The sequence below is a fragment of the Heteronotia binoei genome, chromosome 6 (genome assembly GCF_032191835.1).
Source record: "Heteronotia binoei isolate CCM8104 ecotype False Entrance Well chromosome 6, APGP_CSIRO_Hbin_v1, whole genome shotgun sequence".
NCBI lineage: Eukaryota > Metazoa > Chordata > Lepidosauria > Squamata > Gekkonidae > Heteronotia > Heteronotia binoei.
The window spans coordinates 84496052-84508827 of record NC_083228.1 but is presented as its reverse complement, the minus strand read 5'-3'; the positions used below and the strand labels follow the sequence as shown (position 1 = coordinate 84508827).

At 44.0% G+C, this 12776-nt stretch overlaps 1 protein-coding gene across 1 annotated transcript in view; it reads left to right on the top strand.

The window, feature by feature from the left end:
* Positions 1-12454, top strand: part of DGKG (diacylglycerol kinase gamma) — a 162189-nt gene extending 149735 nt beyond the window's left edge. Inside the window, exons 25-27 of the mRNA XM_060242030.1 lie at positions 4701-4821; positions 6233-6293; positions 11031-12454. Coding sequence (XP_060098013.1) covers positions 4701-4821; positions 6233-6293; positions 11031-11129 — 281 coding nt within the window. The 3' untranslated portion in view covers positions 11130-12454. The remainder of the gene's footprint in view (positions 1-4700; positions 4822-6232; positions 6294-11030) is intronic.
* Positions 12455-12776: the final 322 nt, after the last annotated feature.

The following is a 12776-nucleotide window of genomic DNA, read 5'->3' as shown; positions in this document are numbered from 1 at the left end:
GTTCAACAACAAAAGATGGCATGGTATGAAAGGCACAGTCTTTGACCCTAGACTATTTTACAACCAGTGTGATTACAAAACAAATAAGCAGTACAAGTGTGTTAGTGTGGGTATTTACAGCCAATAGGAACATTGCAAGGAAGTTATAGCAGCAATGCAAGTTCAGGGTTCTCAGAATCCAGGAACTCAAGGTCAATCATCTAGGATAGGTGTTGAAGCTGAATTGCAGCAGAAACTTTGCTTGCTTATCTAGAAAAAGACAGGGGTGGTTGCTGAGTGTGACACTCCTCCTCAGGTTCTGATTGAAGCCCAAGCTGGTTGAGCAAGTCAGAAGGTGGAAGAGATGGTAGGAGGCAAAGCAGATTTTGTAGATGTGGCAGAGCACAGCTTGACAATTAGCCAACCCTTTCAGTGATAGTCTACCACACACTATCCCCAGAAGCAGAATAAGCAGGTCTAGCTCATCTTTGATTCTAGCCAACATAGCTGGTTTCCTTTTATGTGTTAGAGGAAGTCCCGCAAGGAAGAGGTAGCTGTCAAATTGGAGCATGAACAGCAAGCTTGGGAAATGCATAAGAGTGCCGAAATTTTTGCTGAAGAAACAGCCATGTGTGGCTCAGTTGGCTTGCATGAATCTATTTTCCTTTTTTTGCACTATACCTGTCTGCAGCTTGTGGTAGAATAATATAATCATGGAGTTGGAAGGGACCTCCAGGGTCATCTAGTCCAACCCCATGCACAATGCAGGAAATTCACAAATACCTTCCCACACACACACACTCACTGAAACCTGCTCCATGCCCAGAAGATGGCAAAAAGTTCCAGGATGCTTCGAATGTTCCAGTTTGAGTCATGGTAGATAAATGGATGGCTGAGTGCTTTGGGCAGAAGGGGGGTGGACTAGATGCTACTCTTTGGGTCCTTTCTACGTCTTTCATTCCTTATGCTTTTAACAGTCATCACACATCTCCAAAAAATGAGTACATTGAACTTGGGATGGGGACTTACATATGCCACACTCCAAATCAGCAGTTTTTAGGGAATTGATATTTCTTTTTCCCATGAATTTCATTAGAGGTTGCATATTTAATCAATCCCTGCTGGTCTCCTCTAAGTCTGAGGCTTCACAGAAAATGGATCTTGTAATTTAATTAAATATTAATGGACTTATGCTAATAATGATGCTGGCGCAGCAGGGCAGGGTGGAGCTGCTACAAGCAAAATGTGCGCTCTGCTATGAAAAACACTGCCTCCCCACACCCCTCTGCCAGTGAGAGTGCCTGGCTGGAAATATGAGTGAGACACTTATCTATATACATGTGGGAGAAAACGGAAAGCATTGGAAAGGAGCTTGGCATAGCAGGCGTTACTTAGGCATTGCAGGATGACTAATTAAGAGGATGCTTTAACACTGCTACAGGCTACAATATAAGAAGGGGAAAGGAAGTTGAAGAGGTGGTGGAACAGCTTTCTCTGTCTCTCTCTTCAGAACATGACTAATGCAGGAGAATGTGTAAGTGTCAAGGACAGAAGCAGAATCAAAGAGGCAATAAGGTCTGCAAGTATTTGCAGTGTAATCCTCAAAGTGAGCCTTTTGGTACCAGTCCCATTTGGAGCATAGGGTAGCACATTTTTCACATCATATTTTTTTTCCAAATGAGTCTTCCAGTCCTGCAGTTTCAAAGCAATGAAGCAGAAGGTCAGCCACAGAAGACCTTAAGGCCATGTCCATTATGCCTAGGCTTTTCTCCTACCTCACCTTTTCTCTTGGAAAGATCAGTTCATGAATAAGTTGGTACCCAGAAGCAGCAGCATATTGCTACATATGACTTGACATTGCCCACACTAGGGCTGCAGTCAGACGGGCAGTTTGGCCCAATATAGTTGCTGGTCCCTAATGGATTAAATGGGCATGTTCACACAGCCACATCTGGCAGCTTGTCTTACAGTGGGTGTTCCCCAGTTGTACTCACCCATTGTAAGACAAGTTGGATACAGAGTAGATCGTCACCAGAGGAAGTCTGGTGCTTACGGATCCCCATGCATTCATCCTGCATTTCCAGATGTCTAAACTCCCCTCTTGCAAAGTCAAGCCATTTTAGAAGTCTGAACCTTCCCTTCCTTTCTCATCTCCTTTTTTTGTCTCTTATGGATCAAGTAGTGATGTGTGCATAAGCACATAATCGCCCCAGGCATTGTCAGTCACTGCAGTCAAGCAGTCATTCTGGATTGGGAGTCCCCAGGGGAGTTGCTGTTGAGCAACAAATCCCCCCTGCCCAAACCCTTCTCTCCTGTTCTGCAACAGAGTTTCTGTTTGATGATTGACAGAAGGGTAAATGTACTGAAGTCAGTGGGACTACTCTCATGTAAATCTGAAAACCCCCCTGATTCCAAGGAAGAGAGGCAAAGGGATGGAGGCTGATACGGGCCAGAGTACTTGGCAGAGGGATTGTGGAGCTCTCAGAAAGGAGCTGGAGCTTTGGATACACACTTATGTGCTTGGGTAAAAGACAAAAAAGTAATGGTGCAACAATCTGAATGATGAACCATGGACTGAGCATGCTGTGAAGTCAGTTCAGGGTGGGATGTCTGATCAAAACTTCCCACAACTATTTAAACTGCCACAAATGGAGGAGCAGCCAGATCATGCCAAGCCTCCAGTGTGACCACAGCCTAGTAACAAAAGGTGATTTGTTCAAAAACAAGTCAGCTGGCACATCCATACAAAGGTGGTAGAGGGTAGTTGTCAGGACTGTCGATGACTGCCTTTTGAAGCATCAGCTTCTGTAGTGCACACAAACTCTGATAATACACATATTAGACTCATACGTAAGAGCTTAATTACACAGCTTTCTATTGTCCAGTATCAGCCTGATCTGTGGAAACCTTTGGCAGCACATGTGTTATTACCCATGCAACAGTGGAGGCCTTTATGGTCTGTGCTGCAAGCAGCTCTGATCCACAAATTAATTTCTTTCTCTGACCCCACCCACCCACCCCAGGAAAAGAACCATGCTAGAGAAACATTCTGATGACAAGTTATAAACTGGAACAAGTTTGGGGATGGAATACATTAATCCAATAGTCTCACTAGAGCAAAGGAAGAAAAGCCAAGTTGTAAGGTATTTTGAGGCCACCAGGACTGATTTCTCAAGGTCTTTCAAGCCAAGTTTAACTTTAGGGAATTGCAAATGCTGGCTTAGGACAATACAGAAGGAAAGTGATTGAATGAAACTGACTCTGGCTATAAGAACTGCAGGTGCTCGCTTGGCATGGACAAATGGTTGGGTGTGAAATAGAAGTGTGTCTCCAGCTCACTCAGCTTTCACATTTATTTATTCTCTTCTGCTATTCATTGTTATCTGGGAGAGCCTCTTCTGCTCACAGTAAAGGCATCAAAAAGGCAGGGGACTGGACCACACACATGCACACAGCTGTATTCAGGCCAGTGGATATGCCAAACATCAAAAAGACAAGACAAGTTCTAGCTTGTTATCATTGTGAATGCTGGAGCAATGTTATATCCTTGAAACCAGAGCATTTGCTTGAGGGAAGTTGCCTAAATCCCATGCTCCAACTGTGCATTTGGTTCTGAGCAGTCTCCTTTTCATTGGGATATGCAAGGCCATGTGATCTCAGTGCAGGATGTAGTGGTCCCTCAAGAGATATTCCTGTTCAAATTGAACTGAAATGAATAGAAGCTGCTGAGGGGTATTACCAGCTATACAAATTCACTTGTTGCCCAGGATATGCTTAAATGAAACACTTCTGTTTTAAGGATATAACATTTTTCTAGCGCACAATCAGCAGTATGTTGTTGCTGGGAAAATGCTGTTCTTTCTTCAGTGCCTTAGCTAGCAGAGCTACTTCTTGTGCTGTATTATGGCCCTAACATCAGCAGCCTTCTAGGAGAGTACTTGCAAGGAAGCTGAGCCCCATTTGTCCCTGGGAACATTTTTCAGGTTAATTATCCCCATTCCCCCACCCCCATCCAAGTAAGTATTCACAGTTTGCTTTGGCACTTCAGGAACTGCTTTATACTGACTCTGACCATCCAGCCCAGTAGTTCCTACTGTGATGGGCAGCATGAATGTCTAAAGTACCTGTGATGCTGGAATTCCATGAGAGGAACTCCAAATGTGTTATTTGGCCCTAAAATGCAGCTGCAGATGGCTCCAGTTTGGAATGGTCTGCAGAGGAGGGGGGCAACTCTTCTCCATGCCATTTCCTGAATAGAAAATGTCCCAGGCTGCTTCAGACCCTAGTGTGGGGCTGGGGGAGATGAGCACTCCATGAGGACCTATTTTTTCGCCTTCCAGAGCTAATCACTATCTGGGCAGAAAGAGGATTTTTAAAAAAAATCAGGAAAATGATGCAGAGGAAGAGCGACACCCTCAGTCCAAATTGTCCTATCCCAGTGGCTGCTTTTTAGGGCGAAAGGACACATCTGGAGTTCCAGTCATGAAGCTGCAACACATCTAATATCATTTGGCCTATGGGGAGGGGGGTGCTGATCAGTCCAGTGCAAAGAACTGAGCCTGACGCCTTCTGAGCAAATAAGGAACCTGACAAAGGACTTCTCTAGACTCTCTTTTCAGTTTCAGCTTCCCAATGCCTCTTCTTCCTGTGTTATGCCTATATAAAGCAACCAGGCCATACTTTCATTTGCTGTATTAACATATGTATCTTTCTTTCTTTAGACCTTAGTGATCAGCTCCTGGAAGTTGTGGGGCTTGAAGGGGCTATGGAGATGGGACAGATCTATACTGGACTGAAAAGTGCTGGCAAGAGGCTGGCCCAGTGTTCCTCCGTCACCATCAGGTACCCACCCCAAGGCCTTCGTCCCAGTACAAAGTTTGTGCCCCAGCTTCTTGGAAGCTCTGAACAGTGTTTTATGTCTTTGAAACATGAAATCATAGTACTGATAAGAAAGCATCTGACTAGGGTTGCCAAGTCCAATTCAAGAAATATCTGGGGACTTTGGGGGTGGAGCCAGGAGACTTTGGGGGTGGAGCCAGGAGACACTGGGGGCGGAGCCAGGAGCAAGGGTGTGACAAGCATGATTGAACTCCAAGGAAGTTCTGGCCATCACATTTAAAGGGACCACACACCTTTTAGAATGCCTTCCTTCCATAGAAAATAATGAAGGATAGGGGCACCTTCTTTTGGGGCTCATAGAATTGGACCCCCTGGTCCAATCTTTTTGAAACTTGGTAGGTATTTTGGGGAGAGGCACTAGATGCTATACTGAAAGTTTGGCACCTCTACCTCAAAAAACAGCCCCCCCAGAGCCCCTGACACCCGCGGATCAATTCCCCATCATTCCCTATGGGAATCGTTCCTGGAGGTGCATAATGGCTATGGGGGTGGAGCTTCCCCCGCCGGCCAGCTGGCTGGGGGAGGGAGGAAGCCTGTAAAACCAGGGGATCCCCCGCTGGGACCTGGGGATTGGGAAGCCTACATCTGACATATCTTTCTTGTGGTGCTTCATATCTTGTACAAGCTCAGTCACAGGGATGAAATGAGTCTATGGGCTTATGCAGCACTCTGCATTGCAGATGGAGGACCAGATGCATATGGGAAGGGCCATGGAATATTCCCACCTCACAGAGATAGCATGGAGGAGATGAGTGGCCAGGCTGAGGAGTGCAGCTCAAGAGACACAGCAGCCTGGTTGCAGAGGCCATATGTGATCAGTTTAGGAGAAGGGTAACATGACTCAGTAGCTCAAAAATCTTCATGCAGGAGCCTGCTGGTGAGGAAGAACCTATTCACAAACATGTTTCTGTGTCCATTATCATTAAATGAACAGCCTCCCTCATGGCTGCAGAAATACACTTGATAATGAGATAGCAAAAAGCATCCACAGAGGCAAGTTTTAGGTTAGAAGGAAGCCTAGCACAGGAATATTCTAGAAAAATTGTAAGAGCCACCAACTGTAGATTTGAAGCTTACGAGTTCACATAAATGACAGACAAGATATGTTAAGTATATGAATTATGCAAAATTGGTGTAGCATACCCAATCAATAGGTTGATCAGCCCTGTCTGACATCTTCATTTTCAGTAATTACTAGAAGACCTAACCAACCCACACAAACAACACAGGGCCTTCCCTGCATCTAGCCTTGCTCTTTGCCATGAATCAAAACAGAATACAAATACCATGCCAGCCCTGGCATCTATTTGTCACACAGTTAATGTCTCCACTGTGTCTTGTTTGTGTTTTCCAGAACAACAAAGCTGCTGCCTATGCAAGTGGATGGAGAGCCTTGGATGCAGCCCCCTTGCACGGTGAGTAGTTGAACATCTTGAAAAGGATCTAGGACACACGAATGGCATTTACCTATCAGAGCTATAGTCCATAGAAGGTTTATGTTTAGAGAGTACAAGTACAGCCTAGGATGGAATTTCAAATTAATTTTTTGCTTGAAATGAAAATAAAGACAGATTTATGCCCTAGCAAAACCATCCTATAAATTTTAGGAGGAGGAAGAATCATCCTGTTCCTCTTTCCTTTGATGTGATGTCCTGATGATAGTCAGATTTGTACACCTAATGGAAATTCAAAGACAATTTAAATTGAAAGATCTGTAGCCACATGCATCACTGTAACAGTTTGGAGAGTACTGGAGACACTCAGTGTATTTTCAGGGTATCCGCATCTGTGTCCTCCTCGTGAGGATCAAAGGAGGATGTATAAAACATGTTGAAAGAACAATATGAGGCACACATTGTCTGCATCTGGTTAGATCAGAATGTTACGAAAGATGTATTTCTGTTTAAAATAAAGGTTCTTAGCGCTCATGTCTACATACAAATGACATCAGTGTTAAAGGAATGGCACGATGGATATTTTTCTTATTGACCATCTAAATGCTTATAGTACAGCAATCGCTATAATTGAGCCCAGTTGGTTGTTTACTGATCTTCCCTAAAACAATTGTGCTAAGCACCTGGGGACATCTGGAGGTCTGGTTTCTCTTTGTGCATGATTTTCAATGGCAGCTCCCAGCCTTCACAGGCCTTTAAGGCCCTTATGACAAATGGCTGGTCAAACAAGAAATGCCTGATACAGCTTCTTAGCAAGCCTGCCTCTCCTGAGCCATCTCGGGGGTTGCCCTGATCTTTTTCTGCCTCCACAGCCACCCAGAGAGCTTAATGACTGGACTATCTCAGGGGCATCTCTCACATTCAGCAGGCACTCTGATAAACACCCCTGCTCATTTTACTGAGGGAACTTGACAAACTTGTCTTTTCCTTCCTTGCTTGCAATTCACTCCTGGCTGAAGTAGCACCAGCTGTCTCAAGTGAGGAGGTGGAAAAGCAAGTAGGGCCTTTTTACAGCTGCAGTTTACTCTAGATGTAAAAAGAAGAGCCCTACTGGCAGGGCCTGAGGTAGGGTTGCCAATCCCCAGGTGGGGGCAGGGGATCTCGTTTGGAGGCCCTTCCCCTGCTTCAGGATCATCAGAAAGCGGGGGGGGGGAGGATGTCTTTTAGGCACTCCATTATTCCCTATGGAGACCAATTCCCATAGGATATAATGGAGAATTGATCTGCTGGTATCTGGAGCTCGAGGGGGGGGGCTGTTTTTTGAGGTAGAGGCACCAAATTTTCAGCATACTACCTGGTGCCTCTCCTCAAAATACCCTCCAAGTTTCAAAATGATTGGACCAGGGGTCCAATTCTATGAGCCCCAAAAGAAGGTGCCCATATCCTTCATTATTTCCAATGAAGGGCATTTAAAAGGTGTGCGGTTCCTTTAAATGTGATGGCCAGAACTCCCTTTGGAGTTCAATTATGCTTGTCACAATCTTGCTCCTGGCTCCACCCCTAAAGTCTCCTGGCTCCACCCTCAAAGTCCCCAGATATTTCTTGAATTGGACCTGGCAACCCTAACATGAGAGGGGGACAGCTGCCAGGGCCCAGGACTTCTGGTGGGGCCCACTGCCACTGACCCATACACCTCCCCTGCCACTTGCCTGTACCCATGCTCTCAACTGTCCAGAGTTATTGAGGAAGAGCGTGAGGGTTGTTCACAGTGGCAGCACTTTTGCTGGCCATAGCAGCAGTACTCTCTGCCACATTCACTGGCCTGTGCTGTCAGGAAATGTGTGTGCAGCTAGAGCAGGCAACTGAGCATGGACAGTGTAAGAGCTTGCAAGTGGGAGAAGGCCACATGAGTAGGGAGGACATGCACTTTCTTTTGTCTGTCCTGAATCTACCATCAATACCTCTGGGTGCCTCTTGAGTTCTAGTATTGTGGAAAAGACAGAAGCATTTTCTGTGTTCACTTTTCTCACACCATGCTTAATTTTATAAATATCAATCATGTGATCAGGGCTTTTTTGTAGGAAAATCCCAGTAGGAACTCATTTGCATATTTGCACATCCCCTTACGCCAAGCCAGCCGGATCTGCATTCCTGTGCATTCCTGCTCAAAAGAAACCGTGAATGTGATTATGTAAGAAATTTATACATAGGAAGGCTCAGATTGGACAGACTGGGGTGCATAATTTCCCATTACTATTATGACAGAATGAACCAGCTTCTAATCCAGGGGTCTTTGGGTACCATGACACCTGCCGACACCTTTCTTGGCACCTGCCAAATGCTTTTAGAAAGTGGGTGGGGCTGGGCAAGGCTTCTTCCAGCAAGGCTTTTGATTAGATTTGCATAGTTTTAAAAATGTTGCTTTGGCAACAGCTGCCACCGCAGCACAATGATCTTCACTGTGTGACTGAGAGGAAGCTGCAGAAGACATTTTGTTGCTGGCTCCACCTCCTGCAGCAGCCATCTTGTGGCTTCATTCACCATATTGTTTCAGGATTAAAGGTCTAGTGTCATTAAGAAGTTCTCCAGAGTTGCAACAAAATTGCTTCAAATGCTCAGGAAGCCTTCTTTTTCATGGGGAAGTGGGACATTGCCCCTGGCTCATGCTCAGGTATTGCATGCTACATTAAAATGAGGGCACCCACCAGTTTGCAGTATTTGAAGCAACTTAGAAAACATTCTTTTCTCGTTAATGGGAGTAGGAAGAAAGTGAGCCTTTGGCTAGAAATACACTACCTAAATACACTGGAAAGCAAAGAGCCCAGTTAGTCTGGTTCCTTGTTTGATCATGACAACATAGGGCCTGTAAAACGCAGGGCCTGTAGGACCTGTAAAACGGAGTTTTTCTACCAGACTTTTAGCTGAGGCTGCAGGCATCTATTCTTGATCTGGTTGGCCTCCCCGGCCAGCACTGTCATCTGTGCTAGGAATTGGAATAAAAACTGCCATCCCTATGAGATATGATGTGAGATGGCTAGGCTGGGCAATATGTGATGTCATGGTAATCTGAGTGCTGTTGAGTTGTCTGTTTTAAAATGTTTTTATTGTATTTTATTGTTTTATTATAAGTTGTATTCCGCCCTGAGCCCTACGGGGAATGGGTGGAATAGAAATTTATTAAAATAAAAATAAAATAAAATAAAGGTAAAAGTAGTCCCCTGTGCAAGCACCAGTCGTTTCCAACTCTGGGGTGACGTTGTTTTCACAATGTTTTCACGGCAGACTTTTTTACGGGGTGGTTTGCCATTGCCTTCACCAGTCATCTACACTTTCCCCCCAGTAAGCTGGGTACTCATTTTACCGACCTCAGAAGGATGGAAGGCTGAGTCAACCTGGAGCTGACTACCTGAACCCATCTTCTGCCAAAATTGAACTCAAGTCATGAGCAGAGCTTAGGACTGCAGTACTGCAACTTTACCACCCTGCGCAACATAGAGAAAGCAATATGAATAGTTTGTTTTTAAAACATTACCAGGCTGGCAACTAGATCCATATAAAATAGCAGAAGGTGTAGGTTTGCATATACTGTTTTTTTAAATATCACTGATAGGTCATATTTGGTAAAGGTTCATCACAATATATGGATCATAATCTTCAGTCAGTCGTTGATAGGGATCAAGGGAAGACTCTTCTGAATTATGATTGATCCAATTTGACGTTATCAAAAGCGAAGTCATCAAATAATCTCTCTTTCCCCCTCCAAATTATTCCGGGGAAAGTTTTCTTTAGTTGAAAAATTATAAAACTATGAAAGAGGCTAATGTGCCTTGACAGAGCTTTTAGGTCTCAGAAAACAATGCACATCTCTTTTACCTCCTAAGTTTCCCACTCCAGACTTCTTTACAGAATGATTTGAGAGCATCCAATGTTTCCCCCATTTATCTAGTTACATCCTAGTTTACTTACCTTTCTCAGCACTATTCTTTTTGCTGGCCAATTTGCTGGCGCTGGAGGGGGTGGGGAGCAAAGTGAGCTTGGGAAGGTAGTATTGATTGGGAAATTCCTGGAGATTTAGGGGTGGATCCTGGAGAAGGAAGAGTTTGGGCAAAGGGGGGAGCTAAACAGGGAGCTGCTATTTTATTCAGAGCAACTGATCTCTGTAGAGATCAGTTGTAGTTCCCGGAGAATATCATGCTCCACTTGGAGGTTGGCAATCTAAAGACGGTGATAGAATCAAAAGTAGCTCAGAAGGTCCTCTTCACTTTTCTTTCAGGTTCAATTTCTTCTAGTATTGTCAACCCCCAAGTAAGGCCTAAGGATGTCCCATAATTACAACTGATATCTCCAGACTACAAAAATCAGTTCCTCTGGAGAAAATGGATGCTTTGGAGGGTGGACTCTATGGCGTTACAACCTGTTGTGACCCCTCTGCTCCCCAAATCTCAGCATCCCCTGTTTCCACCCTCATATCTCTAGGAATTTCCCAAACTAGTGCTAGTGATCCTATCTAAGCACCAGCCCATGTGGAAGGAGCTCAAGCCCTCAAGGACTGGTCTCCCTTCTCTTCAGCACTGATTTCCATTGTAGTGGACTTAATTTGTAACTTTCTTCATAATGCCACAAAAGCATAGAATTCAGTCATCATTATTTCTGTGAAAAGAAAATATCTTCCCTCTCTATAACCTCTTAGAATAGTAGCTGTATGCAAACTAGCCAATCTAGTCCTGATGCTACTGGTTTCAATTCTTTTGTTTGCAGATTAAAATTACACACAAAAGCCAAGTGCCGATGTTGCTAGGCCCGCCCCAAAAGACCAGCTTCTTCTTCTTCAGGAGAAGAAACAGAACTCGAGATTAATCCATAACCAAGCAAAGAATACTCTTCTAAAATGGCCATTCTCTGATCCAGTGGCAAACTCACAGGGGAAGCCTGTGGAAAAGAAACCTTCATCCCTTCAGATTTCCTGGCTTCTGTATCTGCTTTGGAAACATCAGTCTGGAGGCAGCATTATGAACTGTTAGTGGAAAATAACAGGGTTGGCATTCGGCAGTCAAACTGAAATAGCGGTGTGGGTTTGTATATACATGCACACATATCCACATTTTCTAAATATCACTGGCAGGGATAACACTAACATTGGCGGTTCAGGAGGAATTTTCCCCTTCACGATGCCACAGTTCAAGGAGGGGAAATGCTTAACTGCTCTGGTTGGGCTGTGGTGAAAGTTGGGCCTTTCGGGAGGAAAGCTGTTCTGGACAGCCAGGAATTATACAGCCCTGTCAGCAAGCAAACAAACAGACATGGAAACAGCATGTCTGACATAGTGCTGCAGATGGGATTTGGGATCTTTTCCATTTATTTGTACACTTTAGAACTCCAGAAGTTGCCGTTGATCCAGCAAATTAGATGAGAAACCAAGCTTCGCTTATTTATTTTGCAAAGTTTTGTCGGGAGACATTTGGCATCTCGCTGCACTGCCCTTGTGGTCATCACCAGGTCCTACACATTATTAGAAATGTTATTTATTTTTACTTAGTTTAGAAAACACTGGGGAGACAAGAAGGGAAAGGAGGAGGTGTGTCATGTTTTACAGCTCTTTCAAGAGCAAAGCCCTTTGCTAGCTTGGTTGTAACTTTTTTTTAAGTAGAAGCTGGTTAGGCGTTCCATTTCAGAGGCACATGGATGTAGAAAGCTATTATTGCCAAGAGGAAACCAGAAAAAGTGAGTTAGAGAGTCAAAGGCTGGAGCCTTTTTTTGGAAGCAGCAAACAAACTCAGGGTATTTAAAATGTATAAATAACCATGTGCAGTTTAGTAAAAAAGATGACAAAATTTGGAGATCCTTTGAGCCTAGATGTTAGACCTCTGTGTTAATATTTTTGTATTTTTTTCCACATGTGGAGGTTTATTGGGGGAAGGGGTACTGAACACATTCAGCTTATGTGAAATGTCTCTGTTTTCCTGGCAGCTTTTGTGAAGAGAGCTTTTCTGAACTGTCTTTTATGGGATTGATTTAATCCAGTGGCAAATAATGTTGGCTTGAGTGTTGGGTGCGTGACAATAGTCTGAATCTGGGATACAACTTTAATTCAGAATCAACTGCAATTTCTACAATAGGCATTTGACTGCTATTAAAGGCCAGTGTGATCTTGTGATAAAATTTAAGCAATCTCAAAGGTCAAATTAAGAGCCTTTTGCATGCATTTTTTTCTACAGCACAGCAGCATTAAAAAGGATGGCAACTAAATTCACAGACACAAGAGATGTAAATGGGTATAATTTGATTCTCTAGCTCTTTTAACTATGCAGACTGTAAATCAGATGTTGAATTAGTCAAAAGTAGAATGTGTCGGGAAAGTTCACCACAATCAATGCTGGGCATACATTTACAGTAGCCTACATACCATCTTAGTGTGATCAGCAGTTTTGGTTGAAGGGAGATGGAATCAGTCAATAGCTCGTGACAGGTCTCCGTTTGAATTAACTGGCAAACAGCTCTATGAAA